At 45.1% G+C, this 22,120-nt stretch overlaps 1 protein-coding gene across 3 annotated transcripts; it reads right to left on the bottom strand.

Annotated features, from left to right (window-relative positions):
- Positions 1-1,671: 1,671 nt before the first annotated feature.
- On the bottom strand, positions 1,672-19,655 carry LOC121318015 (DCC-interacting protein 13-beta-like). 3 transcript variants are annotated; one of them, XM_041254185.1, is made up of 22 exons: positions 19,395-19,655; positions 13,602-13,700; positions 13,069-13,128; positions 12,012-12,083; positions 11,329-11,416; positions 10,799-10,840; positions 9,662-9,720; positions 8,949-9,095; positions 8,656-8,738; positions 8,025-8,183; positions 7,719-7,907; positions 7,570-7,623; positions 6,879-6,921; positions 6,498-6,554; positions 5,344-5,432; positions 4,457-4,606; positions 4,138-4,190; positions 3,873-4,047; positions 3,433-3,469; positions 3,099-3,245; positions 2,539-2,586; positions 1,672-2,269 (listed from the first exon to the last, which is right to left on the bottom strand). In XM_041254185.1, exons 1-22 carry the CDS (start codon positions 19,446-19,448, stop codon positions 2,138-2,140), a joined length of 2,037 nt encoding a protein of 678 aa, XP_041110119.1. In that variant the 5' UTR covers positions 19,449-19,655; the 3' UTR covers positions 1,672-2,137. The 3 variants fall into 3 exon arrangements, with proteins under 3 accessions (XP_041110119.1, XP_041110121.1, XP_041110120.1); XM_041254187.1 differs by lacking the exon at positions 19,395-19,655 and adding an exon at positions 14,929-15,170; XM_041254186.1 differs by lacking the exon at positions 7,570-7,623.
- Positions 19,656-22,120: the final 2,465 nt, after the last annotated feature.

Below are 22,120 nucleotides of genomic sequence, written 5' to 3' on the forward strand. Positions count from 1 at the left end.
CCCTGGTAACAGTGTTCCCTATACATTGCACATTACTTTTTAATAAAGAAAAGGTTTTGACATTACAACTGACTCTGGTATGGGAGGACACCTTCATTAGAACAGGGTCAAACTAACATTCATTGATTCTTTTGAAACATTATGTTGTTTAAAGAATGGGTCTCACATTGGCCAGATCCTCTTTTAAACAATGTGTCTAGGAGGTCACTCAGAAGCTCCAGTTCAAAGACGTTTTATATTTTAAATTGTAAACACATTGCTTTGATTTACTGGCTTTACACAGATTTATATTTAGAATCTTTAATAAAATGAACATCTGCACAATTCATTCTCTAGAAAGGGATTGCATGGGTCATTATGCAGCAAACCTCTAATTTATATGTTAAAGGTCATAACATGTTTGTTGCTAAAGTTAATCTCTACAACCGTTTTCATTTTGTTTTTGCTAACCAACCTTGTGAGAAGCCACAGAATTATAACCATGCAATTCCCACCAGATGGCAAAGACATAGTGTTCCTCCAAGCACATTGAGCTACTAGGATCCGGACCAGCATAGATGGGCCAAATGGCCTCCTCTCGCTCCAAAATGTTCTTATGTTATTATAACACCTTTACGTTTGTTAACCATCTTCGATAGTACAGAAAATACAACTATGCACAATGCAGTCCACTGACACAGTGTATGGGTCCATGCAAGTGAAAATAAAAAAAATGCAAAGTCCAATGTAGTTTTATTAAAGGTATTGAGTTTAATGACAATAGAAAATATTTATTTATGTGCAAAGCTTTACAGAAAATGGAATTAGTGCCTATTAAATACAGCCAACCCTCTTTAAAAGCGAGCACAGTGGAGGAAACCTGGGGGTGAGAAAGGTCTGTTTCTTCGATGTATCAAAATGCTGGACTGCTGAGCTTTGGTGCTGAAAAAAATGCTGGACCTCCTTCATTGCAGTTAAACACAATGGAGCCGAAGACACACAGAGAAGCCCAGGGGAGTGTTCCTAATCGTACTGCTCACCCAGAAATACACGGCTCAGGTAGTACATTACCACAGGATTGACTGGAGTTACTGTTTTACTTCACTGTCGTGTCAGCTTTCCTCATGCTACATTTACTGTACTGCACCCACACCTTGATGCCTATGTAACCCGAGCACTCTTCATTGTTAGCACCAGCACTCCAGCTTGTGTAAACGGGGTAAACACAAAGGGCTGCTCTTTCTTTTAAAGGAGTTTTGCTGTTACATTTTCAGTCGTTCATTTATGACCAAAAATAAAAAAAGATCCTTGATCTGTTTCCAAACTATACAGCATGTGTTCAGATTACTTCAGAAGACCACAAACATCCCTAGGAAAACAAAGCTCTCCCACAATGTGACTTGTAAACAGTAAGACATAGCAGAACACAGTTATCTTATCATCATGCTGTTCTTCTTCCCTAAAAACAAGCCCTGTGCTTTTATACCAGAGGGAGGTATAACAGCAGGGACGGCTTCATTGCTGGTAAGCTTGTTTCACTTCTGGGGTTTACAAAACAGTTTGCTTCTTTGCAGTACCATAACTATCATGGGAATATTTTGTAGTGCTTAAAATTAATGACCAAACAAAAAATATATATTTAATCTATTTTATGTTTGGTTATAACATAGGGTATATTTTTATATATATATATATATATATATATATATATATATATATATATATATATATATATATATATATATATATATATATATAAAATTCTATTAAAGTCGATGCACACACATCTTGCTGGTAGATTAAATGGATTGAAGTCATTACTAAAAAGACACAGTGGCCTCACACACCATTCTATAGACCTTGTAGGTGGGGCAGGTCCAGATTATCTCTGACCACCAGCACTGCCTCTGAAGCACAGATCATTATGTGAATGCCTTTATAATCTTTCCCAACCCCCTTCAAGACACACTCACTCAACCACTCTAACAAGACTCGACACTGAAATTCCCAGAAGCACCCAAATAGAACACAGCTGTGAACCTCTGCCCTGCCCTTCTCTTTACATGGTGTTGTGCTCCCTGCTCCCTGCCTCCCCCCCCCCCCCCAGTACCCTGCATCAGTGCTGTGAACCCCAGCAGTAAAGTCCCCCTTTACTCCACTAGGCCTCAGACTCCAGCCCCTCCTCAGCTCCATTCTGTGCAGCGCCCACCGTCTCGCTCTCCAGCACGAGGAACTTCCCGTCACTGGTGAGAGGCATCGACTTCATCAACAGAGCCAGGGACTCCGGGTCCTGCAGGCACAAAGCGAGAACAGAGTGAGAATGGGTAAGGGCGTCTGCTAAGAAATAAACAATAAACAACAAACTAGAAACCAGGTCATTCACCCCAAACACACACAGAGCTAGAATGAACAATCCAGAAACCAGCTCATTCACCGATTGTGGCTGGGCCATTGGAATGACTGCAGATCTGCTTTCAGTTTTCATTCTCTGTCCTTAAAGGTTCTGTATTTATTGTCAAGAAGATAGGACTGAAACAAATACAGTACGTTGTCTTTTACCTTTTCTGCCTCCATTAGTTCCTTCCCCAAGCTTATAGTGTAACATATCTGTGAAAGATGAAACAAAGAATTACAAAACTATACAGTGTTTTTTACTGTACAGTCGCAAAGTCACAGGGACCTCACTACAGCAACAGCAAGAATCCACAGAAACTCTTTCTAGGAGTCTAGGTTCAAAGAAGTTCCAGGTTGGTTTGTCTTTATATTTGTGTGTAACCCAATTATTTTATCCCCCCACGTGTTTCTCCTTAAAACAGCCCAGGACAGCTGAAGGTCAGCGGGCATCCTCCATTCCCATGAGCAAGCCAACTGCCTTTTGACATACTGACAAGCTACCGGACCCTGAAAGACAAAGCCGTCTACTTTGAGCTGGCCTGTAGAGGCCGCTGTCGCACAGCCAGGTGATTCAGCCGATATAGCCCACAGTCAATGTGACGTTCCCTGTGGAATCCCAAGGGAAGAACTCTGCACAGCCAGGATGCACAACTGAACTGCGAGGCTTGCAAGTACAGAGTGCACAGAGGTACAGTAGGGCTGAGTCTCAGTCACTAGCGCAGCACCTTCTCCCCCTCCGTGTTGCTCTCAAAGACGTAGGCGCTCAGCGACGGCTCCATCTCCTCAGAGATCTCGGGTCCCTCCACCACGAAGCCAATGAGCCGTCTGTTTTCCAGGTGCGCTGCGAACTGGACGACATCCCTCAGCTGGAACTGCAGAGACGGAGAGAGGCTGCTCTTAGCAGGCATCACCACACACTGCAATAGGACACCAGCATTCATATCAACAAAAGAGCACAGCACGCCAGAGGCAGGAGAGTTGTACTGCACTGATGCAAGGATTCATTTCAATGCACATCTAATGAAAAAATGACACGACCAAGGAAGATTGTGTACTTACACTTATTCTTGTAACCTGTGTTTGAGGGTCAATCAAGCTACAAAGACAAAGGGAGAAAAATAAGAGCAGGTATTCAGAGTTATGATTTTCTAAATATGATTCACAAAGGGCTCAGGACCCCGTTCTCAAACCTTTAACTCAAGAGTTATTTAAAGATCTGTTTTGATGATGATAAACCTGATGATTTCAACAAAAATGAAGATACTCATGTGACTGTTCTAGACTGTTTGTTTCTTTAACAGCAGCCTAGAAATAACTTAAGCGAATAGGATGCTATGAAAGAAGAGGTATGTTGCATGTTGAAAAGGGTTAAGGCTTTCCACAGTAGTGTGAAGTATTAGCCTTAGAGAGTGCCGTATTTGTTTCCATTCCATACTATACAACTGAATGGAAATGCATGGAGAGAGGAGAGAGCTGATGAAAGGAGGAGCCGTCCTTACTGCAGGCTCTTGCTGGTCACGACGAGGTGCGACTCCGCTGTGCGGAAGATGTTGTGGATGGCTCGGGCCGCTAGTACCTGCCGCATGGCTTCGTATATCACCTCCGTGGAGCGATGCGAGCGGACCGCCATGGACCCCAGGAACCGCACCATGAACATCTGGTGCAGGAGGGAGTCTGTAACAGAAAAGCAAGTAGGCTCTTTCTCTTTCAAGTCATATTAAACACAAGACGACAACCTAACAATCAGCCCTGAAGGAAGCTGACCTTCAGATTGCACAGCGTAGTCATCTTCAGATTCTCCAAAGGGATTTGTGCGCCTGGAGGAAAAAAGGAACACTTACTGACAAGCAGACATTACAACACTTTACATTTCATTCTTTAAACATAATAATAATAATAATAAACAACAACCATAATAACAACTCTGCACGTGCTGTAAAATGCTGTGACAATATTTTGTCTTCAATGCTACGGGGGTGTGGGGGGAGGGTAGAGTTCTGTTTGTAAAAGTCTAAGGGAAAAAAAACACTAATCCAGTCCAGTGATTCGCTCAGTCTAGAAACCCAGAGTCAGAGCTTCGTACCTCCCTCCTCCCGCTCGGTTCTGATCCAGGAACTCGGAGGCTGGCAGCATGATGTCAAACTGGATGGGGGTCCCAGGCGTGATCATCTCCAGCGAGTCAGGGGTGTCCTGGAGGGCCGCGCCGGAGGGCTCCGCTGCTACTGGCTTCGCCCTGCCGCACCACGGACACACACGAGAACTCAACACTACATTTGTTAGTTTCTATGCAATTCCCTTATTAAACATTTGAACTTGAACACATGGGGAATGTTTGTAACCAGCCAGACAAGCCATGAGAAGAAGCCCTCCATCAATGTTTTTATAAATTACTGCAACACATATTTCTATATGGAAAAGACAGTGAGCACATGTGGAACAGGTCATCAACTGACCTACAGTGTAGAAGTACTGCTGTACAGAAACACTGAGCCTAACTAACACCTGCACCTGGCCTGCATATTCAAAACATTTGCAACTTGGACAACATTTAAACTGAAGTGTTAACATCCTGCTTTAGTGCTGAACAAGTGGCAATTTAACACATTCAAGGGTGACAAAGGGAAGGAGACTTGGAAACTGCTGTTGAAAGGCATCCTACTGTATCAATCATCAACCATCGAATACACAAAGGATTACCTATTATAATTAACTTCCATCTTAATCCTGGGGAAATGATATTATGTAAGAAGACAATTGACTTGGGCAGTTGTAGTGCCCTCCATGTAAACTTGTACTACCAGCTATCCACCGCATCCACGTCTTCATCACTGTGCAAAAGAGCTGGGCTTGTCTGCATTAGTGGTTATAGAGCTTTTAACCTCATCTCACCGGCAGGAGACTGACTCTAACGGCAGAGCATCACACAGCACTGTCTTTACAAGCAGTGTTTATACTGCGTCTGTTTCTTACCTCTCAGCACAGGTGTCGTGTCTCTTCTCAAAGCTGGTTATCGGGGTAACTGCCTGTATTGCAGTTTGATTGAGCCTGATAGCAACAGCCTAAGGAGCAAGAGATGGGTTATTAGTATTTATTCAACCTTTATTAAACCTGAAAAGTTCCTGTGACAGAGAGAGAAAGAATCCAAGCTGAAAAGGGGCCATGTAAGTTTGCTGGTATAGAACCGAGAAAACGTAGAACAGACCGAGATCTAAGATTATATGCACTATCGGAGGTAATTAGCAATTTATGAAGATAATTTGCGGTTTTGCCAAGGATAGCATTTCCACAGTACACCGTTTCCACAGGGTTTGTTAAAGTGGGCAATCATGTTCATTAGCACAACTTTTTTACAAAGGAGAAACACTCCCAATAAAGGCACTATTATAAGGAGAAACACTCCCAATAAAGGCACTATTCAGCTGTTTACACCACTTTGCAAAAAGCCAGCCTTACAATAACTGAATATCAGTGTCTTTATGGAAAGATATCACACAGAAACTCAGTAGAAGCCTATCCAGCACTGGGAGCAGTTAACTGGTCTGCAGTGTTGAGGGCAGTTATTTTTACTAGACTGCTTGAGGGTTCTGCCGTGTTGGAATGGTCCAGCTTGCTTGAGGGTTCTGCCGTGTTGGAATGGTCCAGCTTGCTTGAGGGTTCTGCCGTGTTGGAATGGTCCAGCTTGCTTGAGGGTTCTGCCGTGTTGGAATGGTCCAGCTTGCTTTTAATACAACATTTCTAGACAACTGGTCCTGCTCTGTTTAGTGCAAAATGTTTGGATTTCTTTTTTTATGTTGTACTTAAATGACTGTGTGTGTTTTAATACACAGTATTAACTGTTCCACAACTAAAAGTTGTTGAAATAAATAAAAATCATTAAAATTAATAACAGATACATTTATAAAGAAAAAAACACACACTAGGGGGGTAGTATTACTTCAGATTAGCCAAAGCCTTTACTCAAAACAACTTCATGCAAAAAGATTGCGCCATATTCTCCTCTTGTGTTAAAGAAACCTTGCTTTCACCAATACCAAGTGCTGTATTTCACTCTGCAAACAGGATAAACCCTCAAGTGCATTCAAGCCAGTCAGAGGGACCATGGCAGTATAGATAAGGACACGCACCTTTGGGTTGTCTGTCAGGTAAATCTGTCTGGAGATGTTGTTGAGAGAACAGATCCACTGTGGAGAGAAAAGCAGCACAGAGTTTAGACAATGGGATCAGTCCATGGCTGTGCATCCCGATCACAACCAGACTCTAATCATGCTCTATACCAAAGGGAATGCTCCACGATGAGAGTTGCTCAGAGTATGTGAAGAACTTGCTTATATGGTAAGAAAACTGGTTTTAAAAAGCTTGTTCAGCAGATCTCTATTTCCTAGAGTTTATCTTGAAACTGTACCATTTTTTTATTGGAATAGGAATTTCTCTAAAGGAAAATCCCATCTGAAACATCTTTACTGTCCAGGTTAAAAAAAATAAAAAGAAAAAAAGAAAAAGGATACCTCTTCATATTCCTTTTTACTTTCAGCCTGGAGGGTTATACACCTGAAATAAAAAAGCATTTGATTTTAAATGTCCTTTATTTTAAATTTCTGGCTAGAATTAATAGTGAACAATTAATACTGACTATAAAATCAGCATTCCCGATTGGCTGCCGACATTCCGGTTCTCATTCCAAACAGGAAAATCACAGTTCCATATCTCATACATCACAAGCCATTGTATAAGTGGTACCTTGTGCTTCAAAATGTATCTCAGACTTGGGTTGTATCAGTGCAACCACGCAGTCTCATGTGTTACTGATTACCACTAGTACACGATCGCAAACTGGCAAGATTAACTTTCTACTCCCATTACATCAAGGTACACCATTCATTCAGCCCACTCCCTTCCACATCCCAGCACAGCACATAAACCACCGAGCTACTCAAACCCACAACTTTTCACACTGCAGCTCAGCACTAACCACTAAGCTACTAAAAAAACACTAGCTTCAAGCACTGGCATTTTGCTTGCTTCCATAAGACTGAAGATATGAGGTCTGTAAGGGGAAAGGTTTAGAGACATACCCTGTTGAAGGAACAGCAAATTTGCAAAGGCGTAAAGCATGTTTAAATGTATCAGCCCATTTAAAATGAGTTTCTATGACAGCTTCCAAGCGTTCCAGCCACCAAGCCACTGAAAACACACTACCTTCCAGACTGCAGCCCAGAGCTCCAGTCACTGATCCAATCAAAAGACACATGCCTGGATGACAATAAATACGCACGTGTGAATGAATAGATGAATACACAAATGAATGAATGAATGAACGAATGAATGAGCAGCAGGGTTCAGCGTACATTTTACCGTCCGGGGAGGTGATCTGGAAGCAGTATCTCCGGTCCTCACAGTCCACCCCCATCACAGAGCTGTTGTCAAGGTCCAGGACCATCCCCCCAGCCACTGCTCCCCTCGGCTGGCACATCAGGTTCCCTCCCTGGGTGAAGAAGTACAGCCGGTCCCAGGTCGTTGTCACCAGGCCCGTTTTACTGGCAAGACAAATGAAGAAAAGCAACAACAAATAAAAAGTACTTTTCCATCATTAACATGCAGGCAGATTTCGTGTCTGAACAAATCTGAGTTTAGAGCCGATAAAGTGTCCTTACTTCCGGATGTTCAGGTAGCCAGCCTTCTGCACAAGGTTCCTGTTGATGAGGGGGTTGGCGGCGTCCTGGTCTGGCATGTAGATCGAGTCCTCCACAGACAGCAGCTCTCTCTGGGCCTGCCTCATCGCTTCTGCCTCCGAGTCCAGCTGGGTCTGTATACTGGGGGGGGGGGGGGGGGGGGGGCACAGGTAACCAAACACAGTGCACACTGTATGAAGAGAACTGATGTTATCAAATAATCCTGAAAAGGCTTTTTTGCAATAGCATCACTGATTGTGTTTTCTTGGTATACCCTGGGTCCCTTGACTACTCTGGAAAGCTGAATGAATTTGGTATTTTACAATAGCATCACTGTAGACAACAAAGCAGCACTTTTTTAACATGAATTAGCAAAACTGTAGTTGTGGAACACAGCTGGATGCATGTCCAGACAGCCCCCCTCCTATCCACAGAATGTGCTATTCTCAATAACCTCGCTGGGAAGCAGCTCTCCATATACATACAGAGAGGTGTGCGGCATGACAGAGGTGCGCACGACCGCCTCACAACCCCATTTGCAGGGGAATAAAATTGCACTGAAAGATCCAAGACTTCTGAGGAACATTATACACAAACACCAGCAATCCTTTACCTCCGATTCATACTAGTGACTGAAGTTAAAAAGCTCTCCATTTTCTTTGAAGCCATATCCATTCCTTTCTTGAAAAAGTTCACCTGAAACAATTAAGAATATGAAGCTGAGTACAGAGAGGACACACGATGGTTCTAAGCGGGCTGCCCACAGTGCGTACCATAAATAACCATGGCTGCAACTGGGCCATTGAAACACCCACAAACATAGTACTAAAGACGGTGCTTGAGAAAGAAAGGGTATTTTTATCCCGAAGCAGGGTTGAGCACATTCATCAGAGAGCAGGTACTTGCCTGTGCCTGTGTGTAGCCTAGCATGGGTTGCAGCATGGCCACCCTCTTCCTGTACTGCAGCGCGTTCAGAGCACAGTAATACTGCATGGAGGCCTGGTGCTGCTTCCTCCTGGAATAGGCAACCTCTCCGACCACATCTGTCTTCAACTGGAAACATGCAGGGAGAAGAATCAGAGCAGGATTCACAGACACACAAGCAAAGAGAGAGAGCCATCTGTTTATCCAACAGCCTCTCCTTTACCACACCTACTTCACGATCCCCTATCCGCTTATTTATCACCTGCCATAGTTATGGGAACGATAACCTTTAGCAATGTGCAGGAGTCTCTTTAGAGTACATATTAGCGTAAGGCAGGAGATAGACAAGCAATTTTTGTTGTCAACAAATTTCCAATTGTCAATCGAGTTGCTAGAATAGACCACCATGAAGAAACTTTGGAACTAATTGTTTTTTTCACAATACAAAATGTTTATGGGATGTTAGCTGTGTGGAATATAAAGACTGCAATAAAAAAAGGAAGATGAATAAAAGGATTTAGTAACTCTGCGGTTTCTCCACAATTTTTCTTTTACATCTTGAAAAGCAATTTGTTAAATACAGGATTACAGACAAACACAGAAAGAAACGGAGAGATAAATGAATGATGTGTTTACTACAGCATCGCTCTGTGGCTGAGCTGCATGTGACTGTCAGTAGTGAAAGAATTGCCTACCTTCTCATTTTCTCTCCTCTTGGACAGCCTGCTGTACTTTGCCATAGAAGCGTCGTGCTCTACAAGCAAGAGACCAGCAGGAAACAGGGTCACTACAGCGGTTTCAGCAGCAGCAGCAGCTCCCCCTACACTGACAGGGAAGGGGATGGGACTGGCTGCAGTGCAAGTAGCAGCTCTCTCTGTACTGACGGGGAGGGGGATGGGACTGGCTGCAGTGCAAGCAGCAGCTCTCTGTACTGACGGGGAGGGGGATGGGACTGGCTGCAGTGCAAGCAGCAGCTCTCTCTACACTGACAGGGAGGGGGATGGGACTGGCTGCAGTGCAAGCAGCAGCTCTCTCTACACTGACAGGGAGGGGGATGGGACTGGCTGCAGTGCAAGCAGCAGCTCTCTCTACACTGACAGGGAGGGGGATGGGACTGGCTGCAGTGCAAGCAGCAGCTCTCTCTACACTGACAGGGAGGGGGATGGGACTGGCTGCAGTGCAAGCAGCAGCTCTCTCTACACTGACAGGGAGGGGGATGGGACTGGCTGCAGTGCAAGCAGCAGCTCTCTCTACACTGACAGGGAGGGGGATGGGACTGGCTGCAGTGCAAGCAGCAGCTCTCTCTACACTGACAGGGAAGGGGATGGGACTGGCTGCAGTGCAAGCAGCAGCTCTCTCTACACTGACAGGGAAGGGGATGGGACTGGCTGCAGTGCAAGCAGCAGCTCTCTCTACACTGACAGGGAGGGGGATGGGACTGGCTGCAGTGCAAGCAGCAGCTCTCTCTACACTGACAGGGAGGGCGATGGGACTGGCTGCAGTGCAAGCAGCAGCTCTCCATGAGAGAGCACCTCACTTGCGTGGGACCATTCTTAAATACAGTTGGTTTGCAGCAACCTGAAACTTTCAGATTTCTGCACTGAAAACTATACTGGGAGAAACTAAGTAAAACAACTTGGTTACATTAACCAGAGAAGAAAACCTTTTTTACTCTAATGTTTATTTCAGTACCACTCCATGCTACAAGTATACATTTGTGGTAGAAAAAACGCAAAGGAATAACGCAAAACAAACTGTATTCAAGCTAGAAAACCTACAAAATAAAATCTACTCTATCAGTTATATACTGTAAAGAAAGAATACATACATACCATTGCTGGCAATAGCGAAAATGTCTTTCAGAGTGCTTATTTCTGAAATACAAAAAAAAAAGAAAAAAAAAAGAAAAAATGATTCAGAAGAATCTTCTATTTCAATTGAAGGTAGTAAACTTAAAAAAACAAAAAAAACTGCTGAATATAATTGCAGGGCTCGCCGGGGTTCACCCCATGTCCTTGGCCAATCTCAGCCGATCACACCACACCATTCCGTACATCTTGTTTTGCTGGAAGTGTCCTCTTGTGCGCTGCAGACAACCCTCAGACACTGTTCTTGAGATTGCTCAAACACCTATGTTTTCGTGCGCGATATGTTTGTGTGTGTGTGTGTGTGTGTGTGTGTGTGTGTGGCGTTTGTATTGTTTGATGTTAAATTAAAACATTGTTTATGCCAAGTTAACATGTACAGTTAGACCCTGTCTCTAAAGAAAGCCTTCTCATTTTGCACTCTGTACCCGACCAAAGTGCTCACCAGAAGACACTCTCACATTACTTGTGAAATAAAACCAGACACCCGACAGTACCTGTGAGGTCCTTCTCCCTGAACTGGATCATGGGGAACACCATCCTGTCAGCCAGCTGGTGAGCTAGCTCTGTGTGCAGAGTGTTCAGCTGATGATAGAAGGGGGGGAGAGAAAAGAAAGAGAGATGAACAATATTGCAAACTGAAAAGCACAGCAATGATGCATGATAACATGCAGTGAGTTCTTGTTAACTGGACAGTAAACTAATTTGGTAAAAACGTGAATAGCCGTGCCAATAAAGCTCATTTAAATGAAAAATTTGAGAGAGAGCTGAGGAACAGTGTATGCATCTTCAACCGCCTGTCTCTCAAAGTCTGTCTCCATTCACAAGTTTACCAAACTGCAGACGAAATCGATTAAAAACTGGCCCCGAATTTTGTCAGTTTCTTAACTAATTAAAATAAAAATTATTTTCTTGAACTAGGCTACTGATGATAACAAAAGTACACAAAGTTTCAAAGCAAACAGTTTCAAAACAAAGCACTGCAATAAAATAGGTCTCCCCTGCCAAGGTGTCCTATAAATAACTCATGAGAGGTACAGGAACCATGAAATGAACTGTCAACATCGTGAACAAACATGTGCAGCTGCAATTTCAACCAGGTCTTTTAAACCCACAGGGAGCTGAATCGGTTGTCAGTACTGTGTTCTCTCTGAGAAGGTCAAGAGGTGTGATACTTTACCTCGTCTACCACTTTTGAAAAGCTTTGCAGAGTGCTAATGACTTCTTCATCCCCTTTCCCCAGGGCAAAATTCTAAAAAATAAATAAACAAATAAAACAGCTTAATTATGTGAGTCCAGACCACAGCATACTTGACAGTGTCATGGTTCTCAAAGATCAGAACCAGATATTACAATCTCTGGTGTTCTGGTTGTTTTATTCCTCTCAGGAAGCAAGTGGAACTTTTCATTTCAAGTACTGTTAGAAGGAACCAAACAGATGCCTGTAACACTGCGCTGGTGCAGCTGACATCATGCACACAGGAGAACAAACAGCTGCCTGTAACACTGCGCTGGTGCAGCTGACACTGCGCTGGTTCATGCACACAGGAGTCCAAACAGCTGCCTGTAACACTGCGCTGGTGCAGCTGACACCATGCACACAGGAGTCCAAACAGCTGCCTGTAACACTGCGCTGGTGCAGCTGACACCATGCACACAGGAGTCCAAACAGCTGCCTGTAACACTGCGCTGGTGCAGCTGACACCATGCACACAGGAGTCCAAACAGATGCCTGTAACACTGCGCTGGTGCAGCTGACATCATGCACACAGGAGTCCAAACAGCTGCCTGCAACACTGCGCTGGTGCAGCTGACATCATGCACACAGGAGTCCAAACAGCTGCCTGTAACACTGCGCTGGTGCAGCTGACATCATGCACACAGGAGTCCAAACAGCTGCCTGTAACACTGCGCTGGTGCAGCTGACATCATGCACACAGGAGTCCAAACAGCTGCCTGTAACACTGCGCTGGTGCAGCTGACATCATGCACACAGGAGTCCAAACAGCTGCCTGTAACACTGCGCTGGTGCAGCTGACATCATGCACACAGGAGTCCAAACAGCTGCCTGTAACACTGCGCTGGTGCAGCTGACATCATGCACACAGGAGTCCAAACAGCTGCCTGTAACACTGCGCTGGTGCAGCTGACATCATGCGCACAGGAGTCCAAACAGCTGCTCATGGAGAGTGTTGAAATAATGAATTGCTCTGCGCTCTGCCCTGCTTTGCCCTCACCTGCTTCTCATACTCCAGAAGCTGCTTCGATAGCTGCTGGGTGGCTAAACTCATCTCATTCTGTAAAAACACAAAAGTCAATACAGTCGGATTAAATTCCAAAACCGCAGTCAAGAACACTATCGTACAGTCCCAAACATGGCACGATGCTGCTGTCTCCTTTGATGACAGCACACTGCGCAGAATTGAGCATTACACAGAGCACTCCTTCAAGCTGCTAAGAGGGAGCTGTTACACCCTGTCTTCGCTTCAGCAGGTTCCCGTTTCTGTCTTCCACACACAGGCAGTCATGGTGGGGTGCTCTTTACCTGATCAGAGGTAGTGTCCCAGTGTGCAGACATCAGAGGCACTGACTGAGGTCAGTGTGTGGGCTCAGTGCCCAGGTTCAGAAGCACTGACTGGGTCTGGTACTGTATGTTAACTCTGTATATTATTTGTTTTCAGACTGAAAAGATATTTTGGTGGTAAGCCCCAGGAGCAGTGTCTGCGAGAGGTCCCACCTCAGCTGCAGAGTCTGACCATTCCCTCCTTACCTGAGCCCCGAAGACACGCTGCAAGGACTGGAGCAGCTGGTTGGTGTAATCAGTGAGCGTCCCAGCATCCTCTTCAAACACGCTGAGCAAGGAGCGAGTCTGCCCAGGAAACACAAGAGGAAGCAGAGGCTTGACTTCTCTGAGAAGATTCAATATGCACAAAACAGTGCGAAGACATACAAGCACCCACAGACACACACGCAGAGACACACACACACACACACAGACACACACGCAGAGACACAGACACACACGCAGAGACACACAGACACACACGCAGACACACAGACACACACGCAGACACACACGCACACGCAGACACCCACAGACACACACGCAGAGACACACACGCAGAGACACCCACAGACACACACGCAGAGACACACAGACACACACGCAGAGACACCCACAGACACACACGCAGAGACACCCACAGACACACACGCAGAGACACAGACACACACGCAGAGACACCCACAGACACACACGCAGAGACACAGACACACACGCAGAGACACACACAGACACACACGCAGAGACACACACGCAGAGACACACACACGCAGACACACACAGACACCCACAGACACACACGCAGAGACACAGACACACACGCACAGACACACACGCAGAGACACACACACACAGACACACACGCAGAGACACACAGACACACACGCAGAGACACACAGACACACACGCAGAGACACACACGCAGAGACACCCACAGACACACACGCAGAGACACACAGACACACACGCACAGACACACACGCAGAGACACCCACAGACACACACGCAGAGACACAGACACACACGCAGAGACACACACGCAGAGACACCCACAGACACACACGCAGAGACACAGACACACACGCAGAGACACACACGCAGAGACACCCACAGACACACACGCAGAGACACACAGACACACACGCAGAGACACACACTACGCAAATACTAGATCAGTCATCCTGAATTATGATGCACACCACTTTGTGGTTGGGAGTGAGAAAACAATCTGGCATGTTATTCCTCACAATCAAAGCCTGTGCATACAATCTGAAAACAATTAGCATGCTTAAGCTTACACACAAACCACCTGCATACAGGAAACTGCTGTCAGTGAGCACAAACAGAATGAAGAACAGGAAAAGCATGGCTAGTAATGTACAGCAGGCTCTCTGCACTCACGAAGCTGAACTGTCCTATAATCCAAGCAGGGCATCACGTTGAACTGCATCCAGACAACAGCATTCCAAACTGCATTTCCACACTGGTCAACTGACATGTCACTACTAACACTGAGCTACAAGTGTGCACTCACTGCAGGGCACGCGCACTTCCTCTTCTTTTTGCAGAACGTTTTTACCCCAAAGGTTTCTCACTGATTTCTGATGAAAAGTCCATTGGGAGCTCGTTAGGTCCAGTGCTACTCGGCATGTCGGGCAGGTCTGGTTGTACCTCAGAGGAAGACATGCTGTCTGCAGGACACCTTTGCCTCTTTTCCACTGTACAGCAGAGCCGCGCTGGGTCTGTGCCCTAACAGTGCGGTTAAGGGGAGCCTGGGTTGGTTTTCCACTGCAGAGCCGAGCCGTGTTACTGATGTCACACACAATGAAACACAGTTGTTACTAACTAAATCAGTTTGCCAAAAGATGCGCAAAATAAATAAAATCATAAATTAATAGACAAACGGTACAGCTGTACCTTGTGTCGCTATATTTTGTAAATATATTTAGGAATGTCTTTATAAAACTAACATAATCCACATATTTTACTAATAATATCAGCTTACTAACGTTCAGTTAGTTCGGTTGAAGGGCAAAACAGAAGGTTTTAAAAAAATGATTTGCCAAAGATATCCCGTTTAAGGATAGTTGTTTTTTGTTTAGGTGGTGAAAAACAAGCAGCTGCGTGAGTGAGCGTAGAGAGAGCTGTAGTTGTGTGCACGGTACAGCTGTACAGTACTTTGACTATTCTTTTTATAAATAAGTTTAGAATGGTTTTATTTTTCACATTTATTTTCTTTATATTATTAATACAATAACGGTCAAGGATCAGAAGTTTGGCTGAATTTTGTGTTTCAGTGTGTGTCCGAACCCATGTTTTGTTTAAGTGTACCATACCCACGGTTTATTCCCATTTGCTTCAAATCATCAGAAATTCATGCATAAACTTTTCTTGTTTCTGACACATGACTGCAGATCTTCCTGAACATTTCTACCTGCCCACAGAGAAACTAGAGCCTGCACTTCCTCGGCATCCCAAGGCTGTATTTTTCTCTCCTCACACTCGTGGCCCCTGGCCCAGCTGGGCTCAGCTCACAGCCGGAGTTTCACGGTTTGATTCTCACTCAACTCGACAAATAGCCAGTGGAGAACCACCTGTGCCCGTACCGTCCCGAGCCCTCACGGGTCGGAAGTGCCAGTGGGACTCGCAGGAAGATTGCTTCCTCCAAACAGCTAACATTGTGGTAGTCTGAATACAGTATTTCTGCTTTGGCCCTGGGTGAGCTAATACTCTCTGTAATTAAATGGTTTTAATTAAGTGAGCGAGACACTCCTCCATCGGTACAGTTTCCAGGGCACAGTGCTTCCATACATCTTACTCACCTTCACTTACCGAATCGCCCTCAAGGTTAGCGTGTCTAACTGTGATTCACCCCCCATTGTCCCAGGACAGTGAGGCAGAAGGGCAGCTCACACCGAATTCACATATTGAGAGTGTGTGCCTTTATTTACTGAGCTCCTTCTTACTGGGATTCCTAGCTCAGGGATATTAACGATGCTGTATCCCATTGTATAACCTGCCTGTCTGACAACAACGTGTTTCCGATCGTTTTCATTTCGCATCATGTACAATGCCTTGGGCCATTGCCTCAATGTGAAGGACACTGACGTAATGAAGTATATACACACACTGTTCTAGAGGAGAGAGAGGAGAATGCGCATATCTTCCGTGATACAGATGGTAAAATGCATAGTTTCCACTATTAAAAAAAAAAAAAAAAAAAAAAAAAAAAAAAAAACAGTTTGGGGAGTTCATTTTTCCACACCCATGGTGTGACTTACATACCAGTTTAATAGCTGAGAAACACGAAAGCAAAACATCACACAGCCTCCCCCGAAGATATTAAGAGTCTGTTTCTTCACAAGGCAGCACTGTATGCATTATGCACATTTCACCAGAATAATCCTTCTAAGATATAATGGTTATATTTGCAAGGAGAAAAAGGGGAATGAGTTCCACAATCTTTCCACACGCCACGTGTGATGAACAAAGCCCTTGTGTCCACCCAGGTGTGGAGCTGCGGAACTCCTGCCCCACATGAAGAAAGCCGTTTTGTCCTTCCATGTGTGGAGCTCCAGCCCCATATGGTGAATGCCCATTCCCATGACCTCATTGTTCTCTCTGTGGAGCAGGGCTGGATTGAAGGACCTGGGGGCCTACGCTAACCCATATTTTGAGGGCCAATGCATATTATGGCGAATGGTATTATTGGCATATTGGTTAATCCGGCCCTGCGCTGGGGACAGTGTGAGCAGAGCGGAGTGAGCTAATTGTATATGGAGCGGGGGAGTGGAGCACAGGAGCAGGGGAGCGGGGGAGCAGAGCGGGGGACTGGATCAAGGGAGCAGTGGGGGTCTGCAGCAGGGGGAGTGGAGTGGGTGGAGCAGAACAGGGAAGAGGAGTGAGTGAAAGAGGGAAGAAGGGGAGCGGAACGGGGGAGTGGAGAAGGGGAGCGAAATGGGGGACTGGAGTGGGTGAGTAGAGTGGGGGGGCTGGAGCGGGGGAGCGGAACAGCAGAGGAGTGGAGCAAGTGAGTGGAGCAGGGGAGCGGAGCAGCAGGGGAGCGGAGCAGCAGGGGAGCGGAGCGGGGGAGCGGAGCAGCAGGGGAGCGGAGCAAGTGAGTGGAGCGGGGGAGCGGAGCAGCAGGGGAGAGGAGCAAGTGAGTGGAGCGGGGGAGCGGAGCAGCAGGGGAGTGGAGCAGGGGAGCGGAGCAGCAGGGGAGCGGAGCAGCAGGGGAGTGGAGCAGCGGAGAGCAGGGGAGCGGAGCAGGGGAGCGGAGCAGCAGAGGAGGAGTGGAGCAGGGGAGCGGAGCGGGGGAGTGGAGCGGGGGAGCGGAGCAGCAGAGGAGTGGAGCAGAGGGAGTGGAGCGGGGGAGCGGAGCAGCAGTGGAGGGAGCAGGGGAGCGGAGCGGGGGAGCGGAGCAGCAGAGGAGTGGAGCAGGGCAGCGGAGCGGGGGAGTGGAGTAGCAGAGGAGTGGAGCGGGGGAGCTGCTACAGCAGGGTCCTAAAACTGAAATAAAGGAATATGTAAATTGAGCCCAATTCATACATTTTATCCTGCACACTGTAGTAGTAGGACTAGGGACGGATCTCTCCCAGGTAGAGGCCATGGGAAATTTGGTATTGTACATTAGCAGGCTTGCGCGAGAGACTCAGAGATATAGGTTAATCCAGCCCTGCTGTGGAGGATGACCTAGTCCTGGACTATAACCTCAGCACCACTCCCAGGGTTGTTTCAAGGGCTTAACCCAGTCTACTGCTTCAGAGGAATGCCAAGGTGTTTCCGTGCGAAACATGCAAAGCATAATACTGAATATAAAATCTTCTACATTAGGGTGTGATACATTACAAAATAAACAAACATTCGTAGCCTATTATTAAAACCCATTTACCACAAATAAACTGCTCAATAAAAGACTGATAAGAACATAATTTGTGTGTTTGGAAAACTGATGCATAGAGGCAATGATTTATTTATTTATTTCTTAGCAGATACCCTTATCCAGGGTGGCTTACAGTTGTTACAAAATATCCCAATACAAAGTATCACATTACAAAATATCCCAATACAAAGTATCACATTACAAAATATCCCAATACAAAGTATCACATTACAGATTGTATGTGTCCTAGAGATGCTGTCCCCATATGTGCATTAAAAACAATATTGTATGTGCTAAATATTTTTGCTTTGTCCCATATGTATGTAAGATTCAATTGTCTATAAAAATAAAAACACAGCAATGAATCATGCGCAATGCAATCTTCCTGCGAGTCAGCAGTAAGGTGTGTTTCACTATAGACTCTATATTCTATCCCTAAACGTTGGGAGTGGGATGCTATGTTTTTGCAGCTGTGTGGATTGTGGGATCATTCGCAACAAAGTAACGCTAGGCGCTTCTGAAAGAGCGTTGACAATCATTTTTGAAGTTGCTACTTTTTCTATCAGAAGAGAGTTGTACTGTAGTCAGGCAGAGGCCTGCACTCCCAGGAAACTGCACTGACGCGTTTTCGGATTCCGTCAGTAATTACAAAACGATTCCCCTCCTCTCACGGCCTAGCATTCCAGCACACAGACAGATTTTGTTTAAAATATAGTATGTTTGGGTTTTAATACTCATTTTTATTCGACGTAAAACATAATTAGGTTGCAAAAAAATAAAGGATAGGCGACGTGTTTAAACTCCTTTTTTCTCCACGAGTCCATGTTAGTGCATAACATGGATGCAAACAGAGCACTGAAACAAGGCAAGGTTTCCAAATCTCATGTATGTTAACAACAAACGCAAGTAATAACCTTTACCGCAATAACACAGAACAGACCGTGACAATCGCGATATCTTTGTAAAAACGCTATACAAATGAAAACACTTCACGGCGCTGCACAGAGCCTCGGTAGACTATAGTTAGTAAGCCCTGCAATACTGCGGGTACCAAAGTTTTAACTAATATGTAATGAAAGAAAAAGCAGATATTAAACGTGGCATTGTTCTCCCATTACCTGAGGACTGTCCTGTAACGCGTCTTCCAGCAGCAGTCTGTGGACGGCCGGCATCTTGATCACTACAGATTCTTTGATTATTTAGATGTTCTGAACGGACGACACGTATTGTATCAGGACTCGGTCTGTCTGCAGCCCAGTGCACTGAGTGCCAGCAACAAGCTACACCCGCGTACCCCGCCTGCCTCTCAACTGTACAGCACCTACACTGGCGCAACAAAAACACACACGTTCATTTCTAGCACCCGCTTTTATTTTATTACTCTCTTCCGCCACACCTGCAGCGTGTACAACGACTGTCGTAACGCGACAGCAAAGGTGTTTGTGAAAGCTGTACGCACACGAATATGCCAGATCACCAGATGTGGCCAATTAAATGGAGTCCCCTACGCTTTCCAGCTAATGATAATGTTTATTAAACTAATCTTGAAACACTGGATATACTGTAATGAATGGATATTGATTTGCTCCCCTTTCTCCTGTAAAGTTTCCAGTGCTGGACCACACCTTGGATAAAGCGCAGAACAGCGCAGGAAAGCTTGGTTATGTATAGAGAAGCGAGCTAACCTAGGCGGAAGTGTGGTGAAACCCTATATAAACCACAGTAAGTGTGTGGTGAACTGAAAAAGGGCAGAATTTAGCGATTATAAATGATCTTCGAATGGTCATGCGTTTCAGTGAAAACGTTCTTTCAAAATTAGAAATTGGAGCTTTTGTGAACAAAGCACCCCCAGGGTTCATACCAATGTGTGTGTGTGTGTGTGTATATAGCATGTCAGTATCACATAGGGCCTGTACTTATGTAATGGTTTATATGCCCAGACAATAATACGCTGTGTCTGAGATTTCATTTCCAATGGCAACCCTACCAAGCACAAATTGACACAGGTGCAATAACTACAGCAGCACACAAGTATACATCAATCACATTGCACATGACAACACCCCGTGACCACAACAAGATATATTTCAGGGAAGTTGTTGAAAAAGCCTTTTTGCATTCTGTGCATTTGTTGTTTAATGGTGTTTGATGCAGTGCTGGCTGTAGTGTGTGCGTGGCTCCCTTGTGCTGCTATCAAACACTGTTTCTGTGTAACGCCCTGCTGCTCTGTGAATGGGGGGGGGGGCTGTTTGCATTGCTGGGTGCACAGCTCATTGGCTTTTACCAGGGCACAGTAAACACATTAAAGACAGGAAACAAAAGAGGAGCTTTGTGTTAATTATTATACAGCTGAATAAAACCAGAATGCAACAGAGGGGGTTTCTTCCCAGGGAGGTAAAGAGGCTAAAAGCATTGCACAGTACAAAGACCCAGCCTAGAGATCCTAATGGGAAAGTGTGGAAGTTTGTGAATGCAGGTTTATTTGCTTGCAGTGTCTGGAGGATTAAGCCTTATCCCTCTATGGGTTACCCTAGGAATGATGAAGTTCATGGTGGATTCCCCGAGTGCAAACCTCTTGCATGTTTTTTATTAAGGAGACTTCACTCCACAGGGACCTCTACTGGCAATGAGAGAAACACCGGCAGTCAGTCTCCTGCTGTGTACTGATTGAAAAAGCGTCACATATCCACTATGTCACCAGCAGAAATGGAAGAGCATTATTATGTACTCCAGTGATCCCTGCTGGTAGAGAACTGATATCAGTCCTCTTCAGACAGCCCTTCCCCCTTTCAGCTGGCTAATAAGAACAGGCATAGCGCAGGTGATCATTTTAACACAGTGCAGGTGATCATTTTAACACAGTGCATGTGATCATTTTAACACAGCGCAGGTGATCATTTTAACACAGTGCAGGTGATCATTTTAACACAGCGCAGGTGATCATTTTAACACAGTGCAGGTGATCATTTTAACACAGTGCAGGTGATCATTTTAACACAGCACAGGTGATCATTTTAACACAGTGCAGGTGATCATTTTAACACAGCAGGTGATAATGTTAACACAGCGCAGGTGATCATTTTAACACAGATCATTTTGCAGGTGATCATTTTAACACAGTGCAGGTGATCATTTTAACACAGTGCAGGTGATCATTTTAACACAGCGCAGGTGATCATTTTAACACAGTGCAGGTGATCATTTTAACACAGCGCAGGTGATCATTTTAACACAGTGCAGGTGATCATTTTAACACAGTGCAGGTGATCATTTTAACACAGTGCAGCTGATCATTTTAACACACAGGTGATCATTTTAACACAGCGCAGGTGATCATTTTAACACAGCGCAGGTGATCATTTTAACACAGCAGGTGATCATTTTAACACAGCAGGTGATCATTTTAACACACAGGTGATCATTTTAACACAGCACAGGTGATCATTTTAACACAGCGCAGGTGATCATTTTAACACAGTGCAGGTGATCATTTTAACACACAGGTGATCATTTTAACACAGCGCAGGTGATCATTTTAACACAGTGCAGGTGATCATTTTAACACAGCGCAGGTGATCATTTTAACACAGTGCAGGTGATCATTTTAACACAAGGTGATCATTTTAACACAGTGCAGGTGATCATTTTAACACAGTGCAGGTGATCATTTTACACAGGTGATCATTTTAACACAGTGCAGGTGATCATTTTAACACAGCACAGGTGATAATTTTAACACAGTGCAGGTGATAATGTTAACACAGCGCAGGTGATCATTTTAACACATCACCAATGATGTGATCATTTTAACACAGCGTGAGTGATCATTTTAACACAGTGCAGG

The sequence above is a fragment of the Polyodon spathula genome, chromosome 7, assembly GCF_017654505.1.
Source record: "Polyodon spathula isolate WHYD16114869_AA chromosome 7, ASM1765450v1, whole genome shotgun sequence".
Classification (NCBI taxonomy): domain Eukaryota; kingdom Metazoa; phylum Chordata; class Actinopteri; order Acipenseriformes; family Polyodontidae; genus Polyodon; species Polyodon spathula.

Excerpts from the sequence above, each read along its gene's own strand:
- LOC121318015 (XM_041254185.1), bottom strand. The coding sequence starts at position 19,448 with ATGCCGGCCGTCCACAGACTGCTGCTGGAAGACGCGTTACAGGACAGT. Across the intron at positions 11,417-12,011 it reads TTTCAAAAGTGGTAGACGAG|CTGAACACTCTGCACACAGA; the intron begins GTAAAGTATCAC and ends TTCTATCATCAG. Across the intron at positions 4,048-4,137 it reads CTACGCTGTGCAATCTGAAG|ACTCCCTCCTGCACCAGATG; the intron begins GTCAGCTTCCTT and ends TTTCTGTTACAG.